This window comes from Rhagoletis zephyria, unplaced genomic scaffold, assembly GCF_001687245.7.
Source record: "Rhagoletis zephyria isolate East Lansing unplaced genomic scaffold, Rhagoletis_zephyria_1.1 Rzeph_scaffold_01266, whole genome shotgun sequence".
Classification (NCBI taxonomy): Eukaryota; Metazoa; Arthropoda; class Insecta; order Diptera; family Tephritidae; genus Rhagoletis; species Rhagoletis zephyria.
Genome location: NW_016158350.1, coordinates 51,806 through 78,484, shown reverse-complemented (window position 1 = coordinate 78,484; position 26,679 = coordinate 51,806). Strand labels below are relative to the sequence as shown.

The 26,679-nt window shown below is 35.3% G+C and overlaps 5 protein-coding genes and 1 long non-coding RNA gene across 13 annotated transcripts; 2 read left to right on the top strand and 4 right to left on the bottom strand.

The window, feature by feature from the left end:
- Nucleotides 1–341: 341 nt before the first annotated feature.
- Nucleotides 342–5,578, bottom strand: LOC108363396 (uncharacterized). The gene is made up of 3 exons (XR_001847616.1): nt 5,567–5,578; nt 585–640; nt 342–381 (listed from the first exon to the last, which is right to left on the bottom strand). It is a non-coding gene; the product is annotated as an uncharacterized LOC108363396 (long non-coding RNA).
- Nucleotides 5,579–9,292: 3,714 nt separating this feature from the next.
- Nucleotides 9,293–14,384, top strand: LOC108363393 (RAS oncogene family member Rab7). Of its 6 annotated transcripts, XM_017616749.1 has the most exons (7): nt 9,293–9,373; nt 9,645–9,711; nt 9,803–9,935; nt 12,737–12,992; nt 13,072–13,290; nt 13,369–13,506; nt 13,571–14,384. In XM_017616749.1, exons 4-7 carry the CDS (start codon nt 12,813–12,815, stop codon nt 13,658–13,660), a joined length of 627 nt encoding a protein of 208 aa, XP_017472238.1. In that variant the 5' UTR covers nt 9,293–9,373; nt 9,645–9,711; nt 9,803–9,935; nt 12,737–12,812; the 3' UTR covers nt 13,661–14,384. The 6 variants fall into 6 exon arrangements, with proteins under 6 accessions (XP_017472238.1, XP_017472236.1, XP_017472239.1 ...); XM_017616747.1 differs by lacking the exon at nt 9,803–9,935; XM_017616750.1 differs by lacking the exon at nt 9,803–9,935 and having other exon boundaries at nt 9,645–9,723.
- A 1,833-nt stretch (nt 14,385–16,217) lies between these two features.
- Rnb (BTB/POZ domain-containing protein Rnb) lies at nt 16,218–19,938 on the bottom strand. 3 transcript variants are annotated; one of them, XM_017616744.1, is made up of 9 exons: nt 19,875–19,938; nt 19,557–19,809; nt 18,900–19,502; nt 18,499–18,840; nt 18,189–18,395; nt 17,989–18,127; nt 17,459–17,927; nt 17,324–17,399; nt 16,218–17,264 (listed from the first exon to the last, which is right to left on the bottom strand). In XM_017616744.1, exons 2-9 carry the CDS (start codon nt 19,803–19,805, stop codon nt 16,299–16,301), a joined length of 3,051 nt encoding a protein of 1,016 aa, XP_017472233.1. In that variant the 5' UTR covers nt 19,806–19,809; nt 19,875–19,938; the 3' UTR covers nt 16,218–16,298. The 3 variants fall into 3 exon arrangements, with proteins under 3 accessions (XP_017472233.1, XP_017472231.1, XP_017472232.1); XM_017616742.1 differs by having other exon boundaries at nt 18,900–19,809; XM_017616743.1 differs by lacking the exon at nt 19,875–19,938 and having other exon boundaries at nt 18,900–19,821.
- A 49-nt stretch (nt 19,939–19,987) lies between these two features.
- GatA (glutamyl-tRNA(Gln) amidotransferase subunit A, mitochondrial) lies at nt 19,988–25,211 on the top strand. Its single transcript, XM_017616746.1, has 4 exons — nt 19,988–20,103; nt 20,163–20,410; nt 20,474–20,716; nt 24,032–25,211. The coding sequence occupies exons 1-4, from the start codon at nt 20,071–20,073 to the stop codon at nt 25,035–25,037; spliced, it is 1,530 nt and encodes a 509-aa protein (XP_017472235.1). The 5' UTR covers nt 19,988–20,070; the 3' UTR covers nt 25,038–25,211.
- NP15.6 (NADH dehydrogenase [ubiquinone] 1 beta subcomplex subunit NP15.6) lies at nt 20,992–21,685 on the bottom strand. Its single transcript, XM_017616755.1, has one exon. The coding sequence runs from the start codon at nt 21,558–21,560 to the stop codon at nt 21,120–21,122; it is 441 nt and encodes a 146-aa protein (XP_017472244.1). The 5' UTR covers nt 21,561–21,685; the 3' UTR covers nt 20,992–21,119.
- LOC108363397 (uncharacterized) lies at nt 25,183–26,677 on the bottom strand. Its single transcript, XM_017616756.1, has 4 exons — nt 26,238–26,677; nt 25,915–26,176; nt 25,706–25,852; nt 25,183–25,624 (listed from the first exon to the last, which is right to left on the bottom strand). The coding sequence occupies exons 1-4, from the start codon at nt 26,391–26,393 to the stop codon at nt 25,557–25,559; spliced, it is 633 nt and encodes a 210-aa protein (XP_017472245.1). The 5' UTR covers nt 26,394–26,677; the 3' UTR covers nt 25,183–25,556.
- Between the last annotated feature and the right edge of the window lie 2 nt (nt 26,678–26,679).

The following is a 26,679-nucleotide window of genomic DNA, read 5'->3' as shown; positions in this document are numbered from 1 at the left end:
ATTGCAAAATTAAAGCCTTTCCATACGGGAAATATACCCAGCAACTGATGTGTTTATTTTCTTCAAGGAAATATCTCCAAATTCCAAAGCTGTTTTACTTGTGACACAATATTTTTTATGTGTAAACATCTTGTCTCTCGGTATGGGTAAAATAAGCTTTAACCCAGCAGGAAATCTGTAATTGCTCCCTGGGTGTACAAATTAACCTTTCTCAGCTAGTTCAGGGCTATTTCAGGACTAGTTCACATCTAGTTAAGGATCCATCTCGGGATCATTTCGCGACCGTTTCGGGACCTGTACAGGACTATTTCAGGCCCATTTCGGGACTAATTTGGTATAACTTTGAGACCTGTTCAGGTTCATTTCGGGGCTAGTCCACGACTACTTGAGCCCCATTTTGGGAATAGTTCTGGGCCAGTTCGATACTAGTACAGGAATATTTCAGCAACACTTCGGCACTAGTTCGATAGAGTTTTGGGAGGAGTTCAGTACCATTTCAGAGCTACATATTTCAGGGCCATTTCGGGCCTAGTTCGCGCCCATTCGGGACTTGTTCAGGATGATTTAAGGACTATTTCAGAAACATTTCGAGACTAGTTCGGAATTATTTTGGGACTAGTAAGAGACCATTTCGCAACCGCTTCGCCACTGGTTCGAGATCCTTGCGGTACAAGTTTCCCACTTTTTCACAACCACTTCAGAACTACTTCAGGGCAGGGACGCGGACTTTTATAACTTTTATAAGAAAAGTCGTTAGAAACAAGTTATTTCTGGACTTTTATTTTATTTGAACCCGGACTTTAATTTTTTTAGTCCAGTAATAAAAGTTATAAACTTAGCCAAATATTTTCTAAGACCGAAATAAAAGTCCTTTCCTAATAATAAACAAGCCGCTTATCCAAATTAAATAAATTTCGTATCAAATGATGAATATTTGGCCATGCTTAACTTTTACTAATGGACTAAAAAATAAAAGACCGGCTTTTTTAGTTATTGTTGGATCCTTTTCCAAAAAATTCGAAAAATGAAAGGAATCCTGGTTTCTTGTCCAGGAGGCCCTGAGAGCAAAGAAACGTTGATAACTTTCTTCTACGACAATATTTTGCCCCGGACTGTTATTTTCGGTTCCTGCTTCAGACTTCACAGGTTCACTGACGAGTTGTGAGTCCACATGAACACATGTGTGATATATTTAAGCTATGTTTTCAACAAGTTGCGGCACCGTGGCAACGCCATGTCCTACCATCTAGAACCGCTCATCGATTGCTACGCGCATAGATTATCTTCTATGCATTTGTATGTGCAGCCACATGTGTGTTTCTGATACATCATCGACGCTAATGATTATGTGTTATCATGGCGTGGTGTAATTTTACATAGAACTCTAATGGCGCGCCAACAAATAACAAGAATGTGTTACTTCAACACCAACCACAGCAGCAAGAGTAACAGCAGTTACAACGCAACAGCAAAAGTGGCAAAATCGACAAGAAATCAAGACCATGGACACAAAGTAACCGAACCACCAACAACATATCAATACAATAACAGGCTATATATATACATATATAAACAAGTACGGGCAGGGGGACAACGCTTCCAAGCTAAAATAGGGGCAGCGCGATGCCGCAGTCAACTACACGATTTCGAAGACGACGATGATGACTACGATTGCCTTCAGGTTATATGGTTTAGATCATACAAGCAGACACTAACTACGATCATCATCAAGCGTTAACAAGCTCATTTTTCTTAAGTTGGCAGTCCAGCAAAGCGGGGAAAGCAGCAACCCGGCTGTTGGAATTCGCAGTGAAAGAGAACTTGTAAATTTGTGATAATCAACCGCGAAGCAATCATGTTTGTTTGAAGCTGGTAATCATAAATCGATAATGGGCGCTACAACAGCGCCAAACAAACGTCATCACTATCCAAATAACAAAAAAAAAAAAACAAGCACAAAAGTTTAATGGACCTTTGTTGAAAAAGCATAGTTAAAATAATAAAGAATCTTCTCGCGCGTTGAGTGCCAAGTAGGCGAACGTGGCGTATTGAAAGCCCCCAGCTTATCACGAGTGTTTTGGGTTTTAATTAACTTACCTTATATTTTTTTTAAGGAGAAAGGTTTTATAAGTCTGCATTTCAAAACGAATTTTTATTGAAATGGAACCTCTTTAGCGGCAATTGGTAGTAAATTGGCAAATACAATGGAGATGATTGAGATGGAATCGGTTGGGGCGGAAATGGTTGTGGCGGCAACAAATGCTTCCTTAAACGTATGCGCGCAGTATTAATTTAACAAAACATGCTAATACACATTTTAAGAATAAGATTAAAATTAAGACTAATAGAAGAGAGAAGAGAGAGAGGTGAGTTCATAAACGAAGAATAAAGGATAAAGTCAAATAAAAACAAAAACAAATATTCGTAAAGACAAAGGCAAAGATGGAGATCAAGGTAAATTTAAACGCTTTACTTAAGTATGTATATAAGGAAAATATGAGGAAGAGATTATCGATAAAAGTCAAGATAAAGACAATGGAAAACCCGATTAAGAGAAAATAATAATAAGGAAAAGGATATAGAGATGCAGATATAGAACATACCGCTCATGTACTCACCACACCTTAACTCACAACACCTTAAATTTACCACACCTAAACCCACCACACCCAAGCTCACTACATAAAAATTCACCACACCCAAACTTACCATATCCAAACTCACCACACCCAAGCTCACTATACCCAAATTTACTACACCTAAGCTTACCATACCCAAACCCGCCACAACTGAGCCTACCACTCTTCAAACCATCAAATGATATGAGATCACATGATATGATATCACATCAAGTCGTTTAAAGTATAAAATGCGCGTTTCAACAAAATGCAAAAGGGGGTATTTGAGGTTTCAGAAATTATTTTCTAGATAGTAAAAACACTCATATTTCAAAATGGTTCTCTCTTTTATAAAGCAATCGCATTTCTGGCTAGTATATTTCAGGGCGAATGGATAAGGATTGAGTCAAGAGCTTTTGTGAGCAAACCCAATTTTCGGCAGGAAATGTCAGTTACGCGGTTTTGCAGAATGACGATACGCGGTTTTGTACTTTAAACGACGATAAATAATATCACACAACATGACGTATCAAATCAAATCACATTACATTACATCACATAACATCATCTCACCTCACCTCATCTCGCTTCGTCCACACGCCCAGGTGCTCTTACTTTTTTTAGCCGGTTTCTTTTAGATTTTCGGTGAATTCTCCATTCGACGATAAAAAATAATTTTTAAATAGTTCTACTGGAATAGTTACAATACTTCCTCGGCAAACGTTTTCAGGTTTTTGGTGAGCTTTCATTTACTGACATTAGGGTAGTACATTAAGTTGATGAAAACTGTTATGTATGTACATACATATGTATGGAGAGTGACGTCACACAAAAATTATTCTCAAAAATTCTCTCTGATGGGCGTAATCTTGTATTGTTGTATATTATTGCCGTAACTGCATACCCACTATACATAACACATTGCACTTCACACCGGGTACGGTAGGGCTTCGATAACCCAGCACACTTAAAATTGCCGCATTTAGGAGCGGAGAAGCTTTTGCTACCACAGGCAAGAAGCTTTTTGCATGGGAAGTACAATACCTTTATGTCAATAAATTAGAGCACTTCTCTCCAAACAACAGCTTGAGGAATCGTTTAAAATGAGTGGCTGAACGTCTTTACACATTAGCTTTTGAGACATCACTTGCGATCGCACTGTACGTTGTTTGTACGTCCAACAAAACCGATAGTGCTTCTTCTGCCTGTGCATCCTGCCAGCATGCAGTATGTAAATACATATGTACATACGTGCGTTGAGCTACATACATACATAAGTGTTGCATCATGCACCTCTTCCTAAATACACATGTCCATATATGTATGTATGTATGTACGCTTGAAAATTTAAAGGCCACAACCATTCACCATTCACCACTCAACAAGAAACGATTCCCGAACGATCAGATGCTGTCGCGATGCGTTCTGATCTGATGCTCCTGCTGACGGTGGCCAGTAGTGGGGCTGCTGTTATTGCTGCTGCTGCTGCTGCTGCTGCTCTATTCTTGCTGCGTTTTGCCGCATTGCACTTAAAGCGCACTGGCTGACATTCGATGCGGCGTTTTGTTTATTTTTAAGCTATAATTTAGGCCATAATTGCACGCCAGCGGCCAGAATTTGTAACTAAACTGCAAATTAGCAGCCAATTCCACAGCCGATTAATAACCATAATTATTGGCTCAAATGCTGACGAAGATGCAGAGGCAGCCGCAGCCGCTAGTGCGAATGCGAATGCGAAGCATCTTCAAGTAACGCATAACTGGGCATACATACACGAATATATGTACGAATATATATACTATACATATGTATGTATGCGACGCGACGTGAAGGCGGGCGTGGCATTGGATGTTAGCGCTGGCGTTGATGATGATGCACACCAAAAGCTTGGATTCGTCAATGGCGAAATCGTGACACACCGCGGCGCATGAAACATCTCGGCCGCAGTACGCGTTAACAGTATGGCAAGTCAATTTTTCGTAATTAGTCAGTTGGGCTTTAAAGGAAATTTTAGTCCGTGATGCTACGCCAATTTCACTGGTGTTTTGTGAATAAGTTAATATCACAAATATTGCTAGAATTCACATCTTCAAAATAGAAGATTTACTTAATTCATTCTTTGTTAAATTTTGGCTTGCAGGTGAATGTCTGGTTGTTTTTATTTGGCTTACGGTATACTTCTTCTTCTTCTGACAGGCTCATGAGATGGTAACAAAATTTACCGGTTACAAGAGTGTGGAGAATACGAAAAGGGTTTAAAAATTGACAGTAACTTTACTAACCGGTAACAAAATTTTTGTTACCAACGCAGAATAGGCCTGAGAGTGTGATTTTTGTTTCACGAGAGAGAACTTTAATTCTCAGTTGCCTACTACTCAGTCCAAAGTAGCACTTGCTGGCAAGAGTGATTCTGCGTTGAATTTCCATGCTGGCATTATACATATTATTATACTAGCATACCATTAAAAGCCACTGTACGTGATGGACATTCTGATATGCACGCACAGGTAAATGTGCTGCTAATGGATGCTTAATCAATAGCCTCTTGATGCTTCCTGTTTAATGGTATGGTTTCGTAAAGCAAATTCTTAGCTCCAGTTGGCCTAATTTGCATGGCGTGTTAATCGTTTTGGAGAAATATCAGGAAACCAGTTGTGATTTTTGTTGTAAGAGTTTAAGGTTGTTACAGAGTTTTGGGAATGCTGCTGGACTGTGCAGCTGTGCAGTTTTATTTTTAACCAGCCAATGCCTGCTTGCCATTGCCTGCAAAAACATCCATGTTCCTGGGACCAGAAATCGACCGTTAGACCTTTAATTTGGGCTGAATTCACGGTTGCCACACACTTAGAAGAAATGTTACCAAAATTTTTTTAAAATATTACCAAAAAGTTACCAAAAGTATTAAAGCCTTTTCCTTTTGTAATAAACAATGGGCGTTACATTTATACTTTCAAGCTTATATGAAAGTTGCTACATAACTGTTTTATTTATACATCGATTGTCTTTTTTTGGTAGCTTGACTTCATTACAAAAAAAAATTTAAAACTCTTATTTATTTTATTTTATTTATTTATAATTTTTTCCCCATTAGCGAGCCGTACGCTGTAGAAGTTAAATGTGAAAAGCCTGTCCAAAACTGTTCAAAATTACTTTAAAAAACATCCACGTTTTTTTACAAGCGAAAACCCCTATTTTTAATTTCAGTACAACTTCTAAAGTTGAACCATTTTTTTTAGCTAAATAAAGATAAATTGCAAATATCTCGAAAACTTGTCCACTGGAAAAAAATTTACTCGACTTTCGGAATCAGCGAGCTATTCTACATAGTGGCAGAACGAAAATTAAAACTTGTGATCCGGTGAAATCAGTGATTCATAGATTTTCACCCCTTTGGACCAATTCCTTGCATTTTTATTTGATTAAATTTAAATATATTTCATAACCATTTTTTTTAATCAATTTTAAATAAACTTTAAATCAAGAAAATAAATAAACTACTATTTTGTATGAAAATAAATCTCTTTCAGGCAAGTATAGCTTCATTGTTCCAGAGGTTAATATTGAAACCTCGTCTTATATTTCACTGCATGTCGTTCAGACAATTTTTGGTGGAAAAACTCAAATAATAATCTTCTAAATTTGAAAGACCGCAGCCTACACAATAACCCTAGCTCCTCATGGCACGTGTGTATGTACATACATAGATATGTGAATTAGAGTGGTTCAAAAAAATACCATTTTTGGAAATTCACAAACGCTACCTCGAATTATTGTTATTTGGGATAAAAAAAAGAGACACGTATATTTTTGTTTAAAAAAAAAAAAACTTTTTTAGAGGTCGCGCTGGTCGTTTTTTTCATTAAAAAGTAGATGCTGTCAATTTTTTTATTTTCGTGATATTTTAAAGTGCAGCTAAAAATTTCGTTTTTACGTGTACTTATTCTAGTATTATTGGAGATTATTTCCTAAATTACATGTTTGTATTGGACATTGTGAACAGGCCTGGCGCTCGAAATTATGCTTTCGAGAAGGCAATGCTATAATTAAAACGTTGATACTGACCGTTTTACGCATTACAACGAGTTAAATCTGGACACTAGGCTGTTTTTTAGGTCGCTGATTATGAATCTGAAATCAACTTTTCAAAATTAAAAATGGCGGATCCAATATGGCGATCACTTTTTTAAAAACTGATTGGATTCTCTCGAAACTTGGTACTCAGGAGTTTCCAGAGTTTCTGATTACGAATCTGAGGTAAAATTTTCAAAATTAAAAATGGCAGGCAGGTGGCAGGCATAATATAAACTGCATTCCTATTGCTCACTTTTGTTCTGTCTAAAGCACCACAAACATCGTCTGTCATTTGCATTATTATTGCTGTTAAAATTTTCATTGCAAGGATGTATCATCTTAATTTCAAAATTCGTTCGTTTTCCTTTTTTATCAAATTTGATGTTATGATTTTCACAATCACCTAATAATTTCTTATGCACTATTTTATTTTGTCTCATTGAATTTAAAAGTGCTTTGACAGGATCTGTTAGTTTATTTTGGATATCCTTAGACATAGAAATAATGTCAAAAAGATTATCCAGTTGATCAGTGAAAGTATTGCGCTTTTGTTTGACGCATGGAGTTGTTTTGTTCTTGTCCTTTTGTAATTTAAGCCATAATTTATGTAACTTTTTATGCTGACAATAGTGTTTCGTTCGTCTCTGCATGGGATGTTTTTGACTGTCCAAAAAGAGATTACTTCCCTGCTTGGTATACGAGCCCGTTCTAGCTAATACATGCCGTTGAGATGGTAGTATGCAACTATTTATTTCTTTGATTGTAGTCCCAATAAGCCAAATCTCTTCAGTTTCGAATTTGCTTTTACCACTAGCCATTTGCATTTAATCTTGAATAATTGACAGGAAATTTAAAAAAAAAATTAGTCCGAATATTTATAGGGAAATATCAGAAACTACTTTTATATGTGTAAATTACATTGCTACAGTAAGGATGCAGATCAGTATAAATTATACTGTATTTTTTTTTTTTATTAAAAACTTTTTTCAACTTTATTGAAATAAAAAAGTTTAAAATGATCTTCATTGTTTTTGTTTTTTTGCTTATTTCTTTCACAATACACAATGTACATATACTACCTACTTATGTGTGTTTAATAACTAAATCTTATTAGATTTATAATAAGTGGCCTGAAAAATCCCAGTGTGCAGTGTGCTTGAAACGTTCAGTATCAACGTTTTAATTTTAGGATTTATTTTTTTTTACTCTAAAGCCATATTGGATCCGCCATTTTGAATTCAAAAAAATTGATTTCAGATTCGTAATCACTGACCCCAAAAACTCCCAAGTGCTGAGTTTCGAACAAATCGAATAATTTTTTTTAAAAAATTGATCGCCATTTTGAATTTTGAAAAACTGACTTCAGACTCCTAACTAGCAAACCCAGAAACCCCCCGGTAGCAAGTTCCAACCCATGACAATGCTAAAATCGTTCAGTATCAACGTTTTAGTTTTAGTTATGCTCTTTTCGAAAGCATATTTTCGGGCACCAGACCCATTCTAACTGTCCAAAACAAACATGTAATTAAGGGAATGTTCCCCAATTATACCAAAGTAATTATTTGCAAAAAAAACATTTTTAGTTGTATTTTAACATGTCACGAAAATAAAAAAAAATTGAGAACATCAGCGTTTTTATAAAAAACCGACCGACTTTTTTTTCAAAATAAAAAAAAACGTTTCTCTTCTCTTCAAATTCATTTAAAAAGAAATTAACTGTGTGGACGTAACTTTGCCGCAGATATTGTATGATATTCAAAAATATTTTAATGTTTTTAATCATTTTGTCTGACAGTTACCAAATGAGATTGGAAGTTACCAAATTATCAAAGAGAATAAAAGTTACCAATATTGGTAATATTTTACCAAAGTGGCAACCGTGGCTGAATTTGTAATATTTTTACGAATATTAAAAAAAGCACCAGCATCTCCTAACAGTAAAATGAATAACGAAGCTTCGACCGGCGAGCAAGAAACATTATTTTTTTTTTTAATTTGAATCGGCATACCTACAATAAAATTTTGTATGCATACAAAGTCCATTAAATCGTCCAATAAAAAATTTGGTGCTTTTTTCGAGAGAAAACGCAATTTTTCTTGGGTTTTAGTGCTTTTTCTAATTCAACACTTGGCAACAATGGCGATAATCGACTAATAATCGTTTATCTACTACTAGTCGACACCCGCAATAGGGCTGTTTGTCTCTCGCCAAAAAATGCGGCTGTTGATTTTCCCTGCAAAAATGCAGTAATTTCACTGGTTTTTCGAAAAGTGTTATAGGCCAGATATTCGTATAATAACAATATTTTGGCACTAAGTGTTTGGCCGAGCTTCTCCTACAATTTGTGGTGTGCGTCATTGCATTTTTAAATTCACAACAATAAAATGCACACGGTTGCCATGGCAGCAAGCACAAAGTTTGCAAATGCAATTCCCAGACTATTTCCACAACATCCTGAAATCAAAGACCATTTCACAACGCCTTGAACAGCCCTACCGTTTTGCTTTGTAAAAGGATTGTTTTCGTATTTTTAAAACCACGCAAGAAGTACCAGCAGCATGCAACTGTGCAGTGCGCCGATGGCTGCGTCACCTAGCGTATTTGTAGTGTAACTCAGAAAATGGTATGCTGGCAACATACAGCCATTTTATTTTATTGGCTTGGCGTTTTGCATAAATAAAAGGTTTTTTTTTTGATATTTCATCAGCCAGGCGAATTGGACGTAGCAGCGGATTTGTGCGAGCGGTGAAGTGCTTTTTTTCTTTGATATAATTTTTGTAAAATACATACATAGAATATTTCTGACTGAAATATATTATCTCTGTGACTATACTTAAATTAGTAAATCTATATGGACATTGTCTGTTGTGCGTTTAAGTGGTGTGCTACATATTAGTGTGTTACAATTAATTATTTGCATACTGTGGTGGNCAAAAAAAAAAAAAAAATAAAAGGTTTAATTAGTTCAACGATTTGTTTTCGCCCATTTATTGGAAATAAACTGAAAATAGTGCTGACATAGTAAGTTAAAAAGTGAGAAAATTTATACGTTTTAATTGGTATTTATTTTTCGCTCGCAAAACGTGTGGAAAAATTTTCCGATTCTTTGCAGTCAAATGCCAATGGTTTGTCATCGTCATCGCAAAAATAAGAAAAGCGATCACCATTGAAAAAAAGTGCCTACCTACGCATTGAACAAATTAAAAAGTGTTTTGCTTTGAAAAGGGCAACGTAATTAAAAACAAGTGCGTACACTTATAAATTGTTTATTTATTTAAGAAGTCTCGCGCATCGAATTGTATAACATGCGACCAAGATGTTGCGTTTAATCTAAAGAATGGTCTATACGACGCATATTGGGAATAAATACTTTCAAGTTTACTCATTGAAAACTACAATTTCAAGTTTTTAGTTCAATTGCGTTTTTGTTTTCTTTGTATAAAGTAAAAAATTAAACAAAGCTCAGTGGAGAAAGCGTGTGAAGGAATAACAAGTTGACAGAGTTGCATTTTTGAATTCAAAACAGAAGAAATACCCAATACCCTATAAAACCCGGTTCCGCATCTCACCACACACCCCAAAACTGCTTCTGTGAATTTCCAAGAATTAAAAAAAAAACGTGTTTTGGAAAACTAAGCTTTATATAAATGTATCAAACATTTGCATTTCTTTATTCATTCTAAACGTTTTGAATAAACCTTTTTGTTTACTTATTCTTTAGAAGGGTATCAATCGACGTGTTTTAACGCCAATAATAATAGTCTGTCAGGACAAATTTAACATTTTTATTTAATTAAAGAGTTATTTGCACAAAAAATTGTACTTTTCGCACTATGTTTTGGTGAATTTCACACTAAAAAATGGAGTAAGCGAAGGCAACTTAACATATACTTTCACACTTAACTTAAAATTCATTTTATGGCAAAAACAGAATTTTAACTTCAAAATTAGGAGAATGCGGTTTTAAAATGGTAAAATAAGGTTTTAAGTTTTGTTGTTGAAGTAGTAAGGTTCGGTCCCCACTCAGCGATTCCAAACATTTATTTTGATTTTAACATAAACTTTGTTTTTATAAAATTTTGGTTTATCTTTTTTTGTTTATGGTATTTTAAATAATTATTTCGTTATTAATCAAATATTTTGGAGTTTAATTTTAAGAAGATGTAAAAAAAATTTTCCTGGTAGTGGGATCCTAACCCACGACTTCCCGACTTCCTAAATCTGCAATCCTGCAGCGGACACAGGGTGTGCTAATTAAAGTATTCATATTTCTATATATTGCCGGGTAAGTTTTTTTCTCTTCATACGGATAATAGCACTGTTCTCTCTCGTCTTAACAAAAAGCTGTTTCTAAGATGTCTATGATTAACACAACTTAAAAATCTATTCTAAATTTAAAACGGTATTTGAACAAGAATTCGTTTTAACTTGCGACATGACTATGGGCCAATGTGTTAAACTATGGTGATGTTATAAGTTATATTTTTACCGTGGTGTAAAACTGAATAAAAAATCTTACCACGTCGATAATTTTTGGTATTCGCAATACCTTATTCTACTCGAGAAAAATATCGTTCTTCCGTAGTCGGTACTCGTATAACATCACTAACTGTCAGTCATTGTGGTCATTGTCTATTTTATTCAATAGTTAAATATATTTTGTGTAAAATTATTGCTGTAGCGCAGATTATCATAAATAAAATTGTGAGAAATCAGCTGAATTGAAGAAAAGGTAAAAAATGTTCGTAGAAACATGAAAATAAAACAAAGAAAAGCAATAAGTTTTTATGACCATATAAAAGTGGTCAAAATTGAATTAGAGGCGTGATGGCTGTGGTAGTAGCTGTGAAAAATGAAGTACGCTTTAAAAATAATAAAACGGGATAGGAAAAACTGGTTAAAGGGGAGGAAGGCGAAAGTGCTGATTATTCAACGTCGTGGAAAAAGCCACCAAGCGGTGTTAAGTGTTACTCCAACAATCAATCGTTTCAATTGGAAGTTTAACGAAAATATACGCTTGACTGCTGTAAATTTACATTGTGTAAATAATTTAATTAAGAAGACCTCGTCAGTAAACACATTTTCTCCATTTTTTATCCTTGTACTACACTCGCTGTGCTGTGTAAATTTCCAGAACATTATTAATTTAATTTTTTTTTTAATTTACGTGTTCTACACTCATTACCATACTCTGTACATGGTCCACGTAAATCCATAGATTACGAATAACTCTTATCTTGAAAAGAAACTGTGCATATATGTACATATGTATATGTAAGTATGTACATAGTATAAGGGTTCGCTTCCACGGTCATTCATTATTTAGTTGTTCATTCATTTCTAAACTTTCTAAGTTGACCGAATGGACAGCATACAGGCATATACATATATAAATTTATGTTGATTTTATTGCAGCATATCACAAAAATTATAATTTTCCGACATTTTCGTTTCTTATACCTACTACTTGCCTTTTTTTATAAATTTTATGAAAAGCTTAATGTACAATATTACTAATTATTACAATGCTTACAGCTATTGTTTGGTGATCATTGAGAAGTAGCCGTCAATTGACTCATCGATCGTCGTATTATTCATTCTCTCATGTACATATATTTGTATTTCCAATGGATGTGTGTATGCACATACATATGTATATCTGAGTGCAGGTCTGTAAATGCAATTTAAGGCAGTTATTTTTCTTTTCTCTGTTGGCAGTGTCCATTGATATTTGCCCTTCGCCAGAAAGCATTCTTTACAATTTTTTATGATATTGTATATGCATAAGTGCATATAAATACATACATATTTATGTAAATGGAGACATACACATACATACATACATATTAATTTGTTGTTCTACTTCATATTCTACTTATTTTGTATTATAGAAATTTATTATTGAAAGAGATAATTTTATTTTATAGAAGCTAGGGAACAATAATGTTGACTCAAACCGAAATGATGCCAGCACCTCCGCAAGCAATTATATACTTACAAATGTACATAATTAGGTTATTTACTAGTTTTTTTTTTATAATTTCAGGCTTATCAACGAAACGATACTCACATAGTCCACTGCAGATTAAAGCTTGACAGTAATCACAACGAAGTAAGCAGCTATGGCATCGCGCAAAAAGTCTTTGCTGAAAGTAATCATTCTGGGTGATAGTAGCGTCGGCAAGACATCACTCATGAACCAATATATAAATAAACGTTTTTCAAATCAATACAAGGCAACGATCGGCGCTGATTTCTGTACAAAAGAAATAATTGCTGATGACCGAGTAGTCACAATGCAAGTGAGTGCATTCAAATTATAATCATTACAATTTGTTTTAGCAATTAGATTTATACAATAATGGCTCATTTATTTCAAAGATTTGGGATACTGCTGGACAAGAACGTTTTCAATCCCTGGGCGTGGCATTTTATCGTGGCGCTGATTGTTGCGTACTCGTCTATGATGTCACATCGCCAAACTCGTTTAAAAATTTAGACTCATGGCGCGATGAATTCTTGATACAGGCCAGTCCCAGAGATCCTGACCACTTTCCCTTCGTTGTGCTGGGCAATAAGGTTGATATGGATAATCGACAGGTAATTTTAAAAAGGCAAAAAGCATAAAAAAGTATTACCAATGTATATTACTCGTTCGGTTTAAATCCGTATGGTTAGGTATCGACGCGACGTGCTCAACAGTGGTGTCAGTCCAAAAACGATTTGCCATACTTTGAAACATCCGCAAAGGACGGCACTAACGTTGAATTGGCATTCCAAACAATTGCCAAGAATGCGCTTGCTCAGGAAGCCGAGGTGAGTACAATTGGAATCATTGAAGTGTACTTAAATGTAATTGCTCTATCATTAAAACCCACAGGTTGAGCTATACAATGAATTTCCTGATCAAATCCGCCTTAATACCGATCGTAACAGTCGTAATGGAAATGCTGATAACTGCCAGTGCTAATGTAATTACAGCAAAAATTATATTAGCCCCACCGGCAAGGATATGAAATGGTGAAATGACCGCAAGTGAAAAAATAAATAAATTCAAAACGCGATAGCGGCTATAGATAAAATTGCGAACAGCAAATGGCGCAAATAGAGATGCAATTGGATTAGTAGTGAAAAGAAAAAACACAGAACGAAAATACCTAAAAAACATATATTTGCATAGTTTCGCAACTAAACGTAATTTAAATATACTTATAAATATAAATATTAAAATAATACTACACACAATTATACATATATGATAAACGATAATATGATACATAATGCAAAATGTTATACATTAAGTAAAACAATTTACCAAGCGCATTACATTTAACAATAAATTTAAAAAAGTAAATGCAGTTTTTTAAGCCGATCAAAACAACACTAATGAACAGGAGAAATAATTTTTCTCCGCGTTAAACTCTCGCCAAACTGGAATCTGTAGTAAATGTAATAAATAACACACTTTTCTGGCCTTGAAATCCCTTTTTAAATTAAAAAGCTTTTTTTTTATGTGACCATTGTAAATTGAGCCTATTACTGATTTGTTAACAAAAAATTATGAATGGGATGTAGTATTTAGTAAAAATTATCTCCAATAAGCTATTGAATGCTGCAAATGCCAACAAAATGCTTATGCACTTAGGCCTGCAGGTGTTTATGCTGAAATGCTGCTGCGGCGTAGTCATCGTAAATTAGTTAAGCAGATACTGGTTATGCGGAGTAAATTTAAAACACGGATGTTTAATTCTTCAGTTTATATAAATTTATAAGTTGCCGAGTATTATGTTAATTTGGTTAATACAATGTTGCAATTTTAATACGTCATTGAACACGTGTGTATTTTTCTATCTATGTATTTATGTACATTTCAGTTTTTATTAAACACATGTAAGCTAAATTTAAAATATCTTTGAAATAAAGAACATTGATTAATAAAAAAAAAAGTATTTTGCTGGTAAACATACATATCGTCGTTTAAAGTTCAAAACCGCATATCAACAAAATGCAAAACCGCGTATCAATATAATGCAAAACGGCGTATGTGAGGTTGCATAAATTATTTTCTAGAGAGTAAAAACGTTCATATTTCAAAATGGTTCTCTTTGTTTTATCAAGCAATCACATTTCTGGCTAGTATATTTCAGGACGAATGGATAAGGATTAAGCCAAGAGTTTGTGTGAGCAAATTCAATTTTTGGCAGCCATTGTCAGTGACACGGTTTTGCACAATGACGATACGCGGTTTTGTACTTTAAACGACGATATGTATGTACGTATATATATGCGTCTACTGCTGCTGGAATAGCTTAAAACTATGGCTTTACATTTAGTGTAGACCAAGGTGGCGTTTACATAGCACGTGTGCTTGATAATGCTTAGGAATTACTGATTTAATATTTGTTGCTGTTGTAACAGCATACAAATTTCCAAAAGAGTTGTTTAAATCTGGGTTGTACCGATTACGAAGTCTCGGCTGTCGTTGGAACGTGACATTTTAAATATTTTGATGTACAATTTAATTTTGTTCAGTTGAAATTCATACTGTTCTAAATTTTAGATACTGATTGCTATAGCTTGCAAGTATATAAGCCCTGATTAACATGAGCAATTGGAATCGAAGTTGGTATAAGGCCGCTAAACTGAGTAAGGCGACTGAAGACATTTGACGGTGGACACAAGGACTAAATGCTGGGTATTTATCTAAATTCAGGTTCAATTTTGTGTTACAGCTTTTGTATACATATGTAATACCAGCACCTGCGCACATATGTACATTCTCTTAATTTGAGAGACCTGTCGATTAATATCGATAGACCATTTCCCATTGAACTTCAACTAATTGGAATACCAAGTGAGACATTGACCATTTTAACCGCTCGAACCCACAGCATTGACAAAACTCATCGTGTGACTATTGTCACAATTAATGCGCCTAAAACATAATATAGCGGGCGTTGAGTAATACATCAAGCCAAAGCATCAGTCTTTTTTAGTTCTAATTTATAATTGATGGAAATTTCTTATTTACACAACTAAGTTCGAATCAGGCTTTTAACCGTGGTTGCGCATATTTTACATTTCCATCAATTATAGTTTAGAAATAAAAGAGACTGATTGAGAGACAATTGTCACCATTAGAGAGCTTAACATAAATTTGCAGCATAGTATTAGGCGCAGTAGTAAATACAATAGTCAGCCGTTGAGTTTTGTCTTTGGCGTGGGAATAGGGCTGTAAGTACGTTTTAAAACCGAAATGTCCATGCATCCTAGTTTAACTCATAATTTTATTAAGTAATTTCAATGGTACCATTTGTCTACATTTTCAAATGCACACGAAATTAAATAGTTCTTTATAACTAAGCTTAAAAAACATACAAATGAACATTTCACAATATACATAATGCACATGTTTAGTAAAATCCTTTAATTTAAAATAACTATGTATGTCACATTGTGATAGCGGACATTGCATTAGCTTGCAAAATAACATGATAAATCTTGTTCACGTGTTAGTTTCCGCAATTCCTATATATTTGCCCACACACTTCAAAATAACTTTTCATTAAGCATTGATACAGTACATTAAAATATTAAAACTAAACTATTTAAAATCCATTTCGGCAGCGGGTGAATATAGCGTCGATGATCATTTGAAACCATTCTGTGGAATACTCGGAGTAATCAGCAGTGTGAAATAGCTTTATTTTGGCTTCCGTCGTTAGAGTTGAGCACAAATAGTAATTGATAACAGTTTCGGTTAGTTCTGCGTGGTAATTCCGAAGTGACCATTCAAGTACAGTTAAGCAATTTGAGTCATCCAGCATCCCGATAAGCATTTGCTGTAAGAATGTCTCCATTTCGCTAATTATGTAGACTCGCGCCATTTCGAAAGCTTCAAGTATAGCTTGATAATTACGTACATTTGGAATATTGTATTTTAGTTTTTGCGATCGTCGCACAATCAAGTTGAGAAAGTAACGTAAGCCGCTTACTGAACAAGTACGTAAATGTATTTCGCCTTCATTACGTTCTTTGAAATCACTATTTAACATAGTGTTGAATACCTCACTTGTATTGCACAGCAGATCCTTACTGAATTCGACTACTTGCTCCACATTGTCAGTGGCCGCAATGAGCGGATCATCGCTAGCACCTGTCGTGGCATTTTTTGTATGCACTACAAAACGCATATCACAAGTTTCGTGTAGTGGTTTTGATTCATTATCAACGAATTCTTCATATCGCTCGCCGTTGCGCATTTCACTGACGCGAGGTACTGAAATGCCAAGTGTATACTTAGACATTGCTGTTAAAGCATCGACTGCTTCTGCTGTGAATTCGTCACTTTTTTCGCTCAAAATTATTTGTAACAGCAAGCTGAGCGCATTTCCATCATTTAGGAACTGATATAATAAACGTTGACTTTTAATGATGTAGGCTACAGTGATTGCGGCACGTTTTTGAGCGTATTCATCACCACTGCGAAGAAATCGTGCCAGTTCCGCCTTACCATAGTTGGATTCGCCGACGCAGGTGAGGGTAACTAAAAAACTAAAACCATCCTTGTTTATCTAGAAAATGTAGCATTATTAAACGTCTTTGCATTTTAAAAGTAAACTTTTAAATAAACCTCTTCGCTTTTCGTCAATTGATAGAGCTGATGCGCTATGCCACTGCGAATCACCTGAGCGAAAAACTGACTCTCCCTTTGGAAAACATAATTAATTACAAATATACCGCCGTAACTTTATTTTCATATACTTACTGTAAGATGTTTGTTAATGAGCTTGCGAAGTTGTTGTTTGTGCCAAATGTATTTATGGCCTTGATAAGCGCAGTCATAGTTTCAGATTTTCCCAGCTCGCCTCGTTTGTTGATGAGCAGGGTAACGCGGAAAAGCAGATTTTCCAAGTGATCCAGAGTACTGCGAGGCATATTACCCAGCTGTGGTAGTTTTTGGTATGGCACATCTTGACTCTGTTCATCGTCTTCTTCTTTATCAAGCAAATTGTCTTCGATTGTCTCATTGGATTGGCAGGCAATGTCCAGTAGTCTCATTATCTCCGAATTATCGGCAGTGCTATTGTTTGCACTTTGACGAAGAAGAAAGCTAGATTCATCAGCGGTATCAACATTGGCTGGATTTGCTTCGTTATTTGTCTCAGTGGGGCCATCCTCATCATCCTCCTCATCACTGCAAACGGGTGAATACGTTTCATCATCAGAAGCATCCTCTGCAAAATATCAAAATGTGTGAGTATAATTTCTAATCTTAACGTACATGCCGGTAACTACCTTCTAGTTTAAACAAATTGTTGCCAACTGGCGACATGCTCCGGGAGCTGCAAGGACTTGAGGGTGTGTTATATGAACGGGGTGAACTGCTTGGAGACTCGCAATCAATAAGGAATGCCTTATCTTGCACTTTAATCATCTGTCAGGAAAATATGTTGCTAGTGTTTAGTTTATTAAAGTCTTGTTTTGTAAGTATTTACCTTGCTTTTGGATTCCACACAAACTTCTGTCGGTAGCTTCCGTTTCTTGGAATTTTGCTGTTTTTCTTCGCGTTTCCTCTTATAATATTCCTCATCGCTGGTCAAGAAGGTGTTGAGTTCGCCTATAATTACTGGTACCAGACCTTCTCTAAGCATCAAATCCATGCTCATGTTATCATATTGAAAATTGTTTAATAAATATAAGATCTGGTGGAAAACGAGTACATAGGTACAGTTAGATTATATTTCAAGTGCAAGTGGATGGAAATACTCTGTAGAGATACATTCACATTACAGACTTATGCATTACCTGAGACTTTTCCGTATTTGACTGTGAATCACGAACCATTGCAATGAGCTTTCTTAACGCGCCCGAGCGTCTTATTTTGGCACGATTGCAGGCATCTGGAGATAGCATACAAATAATGTGAATACAATGTCGTTTTTCACTTTCAGTTAATGGTCTTGTCATATTTTCGGCAACGAGTAATTCACAGGCGGCCACCACTGCATCTGCGGAACTCAGCATGTGAAATGAATCCAATTGCTTTGAGAAGTTTGAAATGATTTTCAAGGCTACTCCGCGTTGTGGATTTTCTTCTGTAATGAAGAACGTTATTGCCGCAAAAGTGCAATTACTGCTGCTTAGCGCCTAGAAAAAGTGTCGTTAATTATGATTAAACATTTTGGTTTTAAATTATTGTGCCTTACCTTCCAAGCAGATGGTCCAATTGGAAGCTCAGCCAATACGAGCAAGCATTTAAAAATTTCACCGGCCAAATCCAAGGCTGCACGCTCCTCTGGCATAGCGTAGTCACCCAAAGAGCGTGGTTGGTTTTTCAACAATTCGTGATCGAATATATCACTACGTACACCTTCCAGATTACGTGCTACCTCTTCAAAATATTTTTCACGATGCTGGCTGTTCTTTAGGCCAACGACAGGTGCTCTTCCACTTCCATTCTTGAACAGTTCTTCTTGTGGTGTTCGTGGAGCGTCTGTCTTCATGACGGCAGTTAAAATGCGTACCATCATTACGAAACCATTTGCAGCGAGGAAATGTTGTGTGAATTGTTGACTGGGTAGCAAAAATCTACAGGCCCGAAAAGCCATGAGCCGGGTATTCACATCGCTCGTTTCGGTAATTATTTGACAGACAGCCTGGGCAATGGCAGGACAGTGTGCAGTAAGCAATTGGCTGGCAAATCCTTTCGCAAGATTTCCCAGCAATCGACAGGCGCGACACTGTATAACAGGATTAGGAATTGACTTCAAAATTGTAGTCAGTGCAAAAGCCACCTTATACTGTAGTGCCTGAAATTGGAAAATACAGGATAAGAATTTGTATAATTTAACCGAGTTATTTACCTCTTTACAGCTTTCTTCATCTGTACAACAGTTTCCCAGAATACTCAAGGCTATCTCCAAAATGTTTTCGTGTGGCTTATTGAGGAAGCGCACCATGGGTGGTACCCCACCAGCTAGCCGGAAAAGTACGATACCGTCTTGGTCCTTCACTACATCTGTGCGCAACTTCACAAGACCCTTGATGACCACACTCTTGTCCGTAGAAGTCTTAAGCACGGTCAGGATGTTTTCCACTAATTCCCGATTCATTTATCTATATTTTGTAAAATTTTAAGAATATTATATTTCCAAGTGCTTTTAAGGCAAGGACAAAATTACATATTGCAGAAGCTTAAGCCAATTGGCTGTCAAAGGCGTCAACAGAGAAAAAAAGAAACGAAAAGAAGATACGATGATGAAAGCAAAAAGAAACGAGCAAAAAAAACGGGTCAGCTGTTTTTGAGTTATGCTATTTTTGTGGCTGCTTGGATAACAATTGTTCCATTGTTTATAGCGGAAGGAATATTGAGAAGTTATGAAGCGGCATCTTCAATTGAGCATTAAACAAGTGAGTTTGAATTAAAATATTTAGTTCATGCTTACAATATTTCAATTTAACGTTTTAAGCTGTCGAGCTGCTACGCGGATGGTAGTATTTCGCCACGTTTGGTTGTGGACCACTCGCTCGACGATGCTGTGAAACTGAAGCACTTGAATGCTTTTATACGATTATCACCGGAAAAGGCCTTACATGAAGCTAAAGAGTCTAGTTATCGTTACGAGAACAAGGAGCATCAAGGGGTACTTGATGGAGTTCCGATCGCGATCAAAGATAACTTTTGCACGAAAGACCTAACTACGACTTGTGCGTCAAAGTAACTGCTCACATATTTTTTATTGAATAAAATAAAGAGATTTACATTTTTATTAAATATTAGAATGTTGGAGAATTTCATACCACCTTTCAACGCCACTGTCTGTGAACGGTTGTCGTCTGCTGGAGCGATTCTAATTGGTAAAACAAACATGGATCAATTCGCTATGGGATCTGGAACAGTGGATTCAATTTTCGGGCCTACAAGAAATGTATGGAGTCGAGATTTAAGCGATCAAAAATGGCATATATCTGGTGGAAGCTCCGGTGGATCTGCGACGGCCGTAGCTGCGGGTATTTGTTATGCGTGAGTACTGTTTTATAATACGTTGTTTTTGAAAGTTGTATGGAAACATTTTTTCTAACAAAAATGTCCGCTTAACCCTATACAACTTCAACATGCAACACTGTAGTGTCAAGATTTGTTATCTTTCAACGCCACTAGTTCGTTTTTGTAAACACTATATACTGTGGTAAACACAACCTCAAACTACTGGCGTACACCCGCACAATTCCAATTAATTATTTTAAACTTTTATTCAGAAATGTGCGCTTTGTTAAATTATGTATGAAAACAATATCTTCGAAAGTTCAATTTGCGTTTATTCCTGAAGAAGCCCTTTAGAACCTCCCTCGCTTAATTACATAACATAGCACAAGTGCATTTCTCTTAAACAATTAGTTTTGATAAAAAGTTCAATTATGTAAATTTAAATTATAATTTCTACGCCGTCAAGTTCTTCGTCTGATGGCAGGTTCATTGAGGCGGGATCCACGTAGTTGGGATTTATTAAATCGACGCCAGCTTTTTCACGGCGACGCAATTCAAGATAAGCTTCTCGTTGGGCCCAATCGCGCAGCATTGGATCTGGCGAATATGACCAAAGGAATGTGCCCCAAACCAAGCAAAGCGTTACAGCTGTGAAAAAGCTGAGTTTTGTAGTGTTGCGGTCGTTAACTTTATCCTTGTAGTCGAATCCATAGCTCACCCAGTTTTTTGGATTGGGGTTGGCAAAATCTTCCTTAGTAGTAGGCGCAACGACCGCGGCAGTATCGTCCTTTTTCTGAGACGTTTTGATGGTGCGTGAGAGACGCAGCACAATGCTGTTCTGCAGGACGTTCCGATTGGCCAGGCGGAAGAGTGCCGACATTTTCCTTAAATTAAAATTACGTGAAAATCGCTATAAAATTTTCCTGGTAATTGGTATATTTAGTTTTTTTGCACTCCAGATAATGACAGCCACGGCAGCGAAGTTGCAGAGAATTGACAAATGTCAAATATACATTGCGTTGCCAACGCATGATAAACAGTGTTGCCGTTTGATCCATATACTTCAAAAGTGATACGGGTTTGTGCAAATTTTTGGAATCCAACAAACATTTAGGTTTGAGCTCAACTTGAGGTTAAGTTGAGAACTAAGGTATTTCTCAAATCTCCAACGTTGCTTCTCAACAGTACCTCAAGTGGAGGATCATAGCGTTCTCAACAAAAAGGGAATTTTTCTTTGCATGAAAAAAGGACTGTTTCTCAAGTTGAGAAAATGGTAGTTCTCAACTTGAACTCCAATATAATTTTCCCATTGGTCTCAAACATATCATTGAGATACTGAAACTGAAATAGTAAAATACCGTATACATTTTTGATTGAAGAGGCATACATAGATGAATTTAAATATTAATTTTTCATTTTATTACTCCTTTTGTATTATGTAGTTAATCACTATCGTATTACAATAATTCCCTTCACAGTATACACAGTATATTTATTTTCTTTCAAGATTATTTGAGGATGCTTTGAAGATTATTTACTTTTAGTTAGAAATTGTCTTCTTTATATAGCTTTCGTTTTTCACTTGATTATTAACAAGTAATTTTTAGCAAAAAAAACCGTCTTCAACTCTCATATAAAAAATATATATATATATATATATCTCATGATCCACTGATCGGATCTTAACCAGATTAGTATGGGACTACCTCTGATACACTATCTTTCCGATACAAAAATTATCGAAATCGGTTTACGTGGTCCAAAGTTATGCGGTAGCATACATAAAAAAAAAAAAATATATATATATATATATATATATATATTCCGACGAACTGATCACCTCCTCCTTTTTTGGAAGTCGGTTAAAAATTAGTTTCTCTATCACTTTTTACGTATCTGCGCGTCGGTTAGAGATGAGTTGGAGAATGATGTTGAATATCAACTTGAGAACTATGAATTTCTCCAAGGCTGGAGAAATATTTTTTTTTTTGGTGTTAATTGGGAAGATACTTAATTTTTTCGCTCATTTCGCAAAGTACTTAAATTTTCCGGGTAGTACAAATTTTGATACATGGCAAAAAGAAAATATATATGTATCTAGGCAATGGGGGCTTTTAAAATTTGATCGAAAGTATTGAAATGGTTTGTGGTCTAATAAGCTTAGGGAATAATGTATCACATAATTTGATAACTACCGTAAATGATCGACAAATTGTAGTTTTAAGTACTTATATTTGTATTTAAGTTTCTATGAAATATTTTAGTTCGTCTTTATACAAGTTTAAAAACAATAATCTATTCTGATAGTATGTGATTATATGTAAGATATTTTCATTCATGTACATAAACATGTATGTGTATAAATGTGAATTAATTGATTTATCGGTTATTGACAATAATAAAAAGCAGTGCTATAGAACCAAATAGCATTTTTTGAACAATATTTTCTAACTTGATACTTAACCCTTAGCCACCTAACGTCTTTTTTAGACACTCTACCACCTAACGTCGGTCAAGGTGACCCCTTACTTAATTTTAGTGTTTATTTATAAATATAATAATAAAACACGCAAAAACCGCACATAACTCTTTTGTACCTTTTATTTAATTAATATTAACAAAAAATTAACTTAAAAGAAGTTTCATACTTCAATAACATTTTTTATTCATTGTTATACGAATTTTGTAAGAAAACGTAGATACTTTTATAAAATGAGATCTAATTAGGAAACAATATTCGAAATTAAAATTTTTTTCTTTTTTTATAACTTAAAAACATGGACTTCAACAATAAATTGTTTTTGGCGCGATTAAATCGCAATTGAAATAGTTTTTGTAAATAAAATTTGTAAATAGTAATTTTTGTAATAATAAATAGTTTTTGAATTGGTACACGTGTTGACTGCCTGATTGCACAAAACGAACTGACGAGAGAAAAGAAAAAGTACATAGACGGACAACTGCGCAGCTTGCATAATAACGGGAATACTTAAAAAATAAAAAACGGTAGAGTCACTGTGACCGGCGTTAGGTGGCTAAGGGTTAAAAAAATTTTTTGAGTTACATTTGATCCATTTTTTTTTACGATACATTTTTTCATGACATCGCGACAACACTGATAAACCGTGCTACCCACTGAAAATTTTTAAAACCTAAAATCTTTTAAATGACTTTGCATTTATCCTTCACCGGATATCAATTTAAATGGCTCCGGTAAAAAGCTCAATCCGTTATTTAGTAGAGATTTGTTACCCGTAACTAAAATAAAATATAAATAAATACTAATATTAAAACCTCTTTAATTTATAAACATTATATTAATTTAAGCTTTCACTAATTTTTTTTTTTTAGGTCTATCGGGTCAGATACTGGGGGTTCTACTCGTAATCCCGCAGCATATTGTGGCGTTGTTGGCTTAAAGCCCACATATGGTCTGGTGTCACGTTATGGTCTCATACCTTTAGTGAATTCCATGGACGTACCCGGCATTTTTACGCGGAGTGTTGGTGATTGCTTGGATATACTGAATGCAATCGCTGGGCCAGATGCTAAAGATTCCACTACATTGAGAAACCCCTTCCGAAAAATAGAAATACCATGTTTTGAAGATATAGATCTTCGAAATGTTCGAATTGGTATACCTAAAGAGTACCATTGCGAGGGACTTTCCGGTGAAGTTTTGGAAACGTGGATGAAGGTCGCTGACTTATTAGAAGATGGTGGAGCTCAAGTGCAGCAAGTTTCACTACCGAACACGGCGGCAAGTATTTTCGTATACTCGATATTGAATCAGTGTGAAGTAGCTAGCAATATGGCGCGATACGATGGCATAGAATATGGACATCGTGCCGACAATGAAAGCAGCACAGAAGAGTTATATGCAAAGACAAGAGCTGAGGGATTTAACACAGTGGTAAAAACACGTATACTAACTGGGAACTACTTTTTGTTGCGTAAAAACTATCAGAAATATTTTGAAAAAGCTCTGCGTGTTCGAAGACTAATATCCGAAGATTTCAAACATGTATTTGAAAGGCCTAAAGACGGTGAAAATGTAGTGGACGTACTACTCACACCCACCACCTTAACAGATGCGCCGTTGTATAGCGATTTTGTATCCCTCAGTAATCGCGATCAGTGTGCTGTCCAAGATTTCTGCACGCAACCCGCTAATATGGCAGGCATACCAGCTATCTCAATACCCATACGACTCTCCAAAACCGGTCTACCGATCGGGTTACAATTAATGAGTCGCTCTCTAAACGAGGAAATGCTGTTACGGGTGGCTAGCTGGATAGAGGCACAAGTAGAATTCGACTGTCTGGCTAATGAACAAATTTATGCAGCTCGCAGCTAGGATTATTGCTAATAACCAGCACTGTAATGTTTTATTATTCAATTCTAGGGTACAATTCTTGATTTATTTATAAAAGATGCAGCTCATTGGAAAATATAGTTACATATTTTTCATTAATTCTCAAAGACCCTAAACAAGATTTTTGTTTGAAACTGCGTTTTTCGAAGATTTTGTTAGGAGGTATTAAAGTACACCTTCAATTAAAATTTTAAAATGTTAGTACCCAAAACAGTGGAGTTGCATGCCGCTTTTTAAAAAGTCCCACCTGTTTTTGATACTATTTTTAAAATGTTTTTTGCTTCTCCAGTAAAATAAGAAATTTGTTGGTTAAGGCCTTTGTGAATTAAGATAACGATATGCAAAAACTTAAAAATGGTTCCTAATTTATAACGTTGGTTATCAAAATACACAATGTTCATAGTCGTTTAGGTGCTTAACCTTAATTAATTTCAACCAAAGCAATATTTGTATTACATAAATATTCTTAACAATGTAAGTATGCTTGTATTTTTCGCCAGTTTAATGAATTGTGTTGTATGGTTTGTTTTGCTTAGGCCGTCTTTGTATCCCGTGTGACTGCGAGGAAACTAAAAATATTGTCATAGTTATGTACTTAAGTGCATACATACTGCGTATTTTAGTAAAACGAATGTGCTTTTTTTACTAACCTTTTCTAAGATTTTGTAATTGACGCACATATTTCTTATGTTCTGTACGATTTAACCGAAACGTTCCAGACGCTCCATGACCGGTAGTTTGACACAGCTTTCCAGTGGCAATAGAAGATGCAATGTATTGTGACACAGGTTTTGAAACTGAAAATTATTAAACACACTTTAAAAACTTAAATTAATTATTTGCAATAATATTAACCTACAAGTAATAGGATTGTACGAATGATTCTCTCTTATGGCCTTTTTGATCGCATATAAAGAGACCCCTCTCCGTTTTTTAAAAGTATGCGAAAATATGCATTCATCAACTAATTTTCGCAATTTTAACTCATAATGCGTTACGTTTAAACCAGTAATAGATGATTCAACATTTAACATTTCTTCCCGCGTCTGATTAAACATAAGTGGCCGAAGGTGTTCCACTTGGCTTACATTTTTCAGCATCGAATTTTGTATACGTTTAATCTAAAGCGAAATTTGTAGTGTTTAATTATTAGTGTTTTCAAGATCACTAAATTATTTTTTAGTTTACAGGGCTGTTAATATCCTCCCGCTTACGCTGGTGATGATTAGGCGTAGAATGTGTGACAGTACTTTGTGTTTCTCCATATAAATCAGCCCGAATTTGGTTAGACCGAGGTGAAGTGTGACAAATATCGCGACTGCGAAGCTTATGTACCATTTCAGTGGGATTTTAATTAGATCACACTGATGAAGTATATATGTATAAATTTAGATGAAAACAAACTTGAATATAATTAAATTAACTAAAAACAAAGTTTATGAAAATCACTGGAATCAAATATTACACTGCAAAAGCTATTTTATGTAGCATTAGCAAGTTGGTATTTATTTCCGTTAGAAATAATGTTTTCGTACTGCTAGCAATGGGTGCGTTTAATCTTACTTTAAGAGCAATTATGTATGCAAGAATGGTGTGAATTCAGTACAGGTTTAATATTGTTTCA

Excerpts from the sequence above, each read along its gene's own strand:
- LOC108363393 (XM_017616747.1), top strand. The coding sequence starts at position 12,813 with ATGGCATCGCGCAAAAAGTCTTTGCTGAAAGTAATCATTCTGGGTGAT. Across the intron at positions 12,993-13,071 it reads ACCGAGTAGTCACAATGCAA|ATTTGGGATACTGCTGGACA; the intron begins GTGAGTGCATTC and ends TTTATTTCAAAG. Across the intron at positions 13,507-13,570 it reads CGCTTGCTCAGGAAGCCGAG|GTTGAGCTATACAATGAATT; the intron begins GTGAGTACAATT and ends TAAAACCCACAG.
- Rnb (XM_017616742.1), bottom strand. The coding sequence starts at position 19,805 with ATGAATCGGGAATTAGTGGAAAACATCCTGACCGTGCTTAAGACTTCT. Across the intron at positions 18,396-18,498 it reads CAAATACGGAAAAGTCTCAG|ATCTTATATTTATTAAACAA; the intron begins GTAATGCATAAG and ends GTTTTCCACCAG. Across the intron at positions 17,265-17,323 it reads AATTGACGAAAAGCGAAGAG|ATAAACAAGGATGGTTTTAG; the intron begins GTTTATTTAAAA and ends TACATTTTCTAG.
- GatA (XM_017616746.1), top strand. The coding sequence starts at position 20,071 with ATGAAGCGGCATCTTCAATTGAGCATTAAACAA. Across the intron at positions 20,104-20,162 it reads TTCAATTGAGCATTAAACAA|CTGTCGAGCTGCTACGCGGA; the intron begins GTGAGTTTGAAT and ends TAACGTTTTAAG. Across the intron at positions 20,411-20,473 it reads ACTACGACTTGTGCGTCAAA|AATGTTGGAGAATTTCATAC; the intron begins GTAACTGCTCAC and ends ATTAAATATTAG.
- NP15.6 (XM_017616755.1), bottom strand. The coding sequence starts at position 21,560 with ATGTCGGCACTCTTCCGCCTGGCCAATCGGAACGTCCTGCAGAACAGC.
- LOC108363397 (XM_017616756.1), bottom strand. The coding sequence starts at position 26,393 with ATGGTACATAAGCTTCGCAGTCGCGATATTTGTCACACTTCACCTCGG. Across the intron at positions 25,853-25,914 it reads TTCGTACAATCCTATTACTT|TTTCAAAACCTGTGTCACAA; the intron begins GTAGGTTAATAT and ends AATAATTTTCAG. Across the intron at positions 25,625-25,705 it reads ATTACAAAATCTTAGAAAAG|TTTCCTCGCAGTCACACGGG; the intron begins GTTAGTAAAAAA and ends CAATATTTTTAG.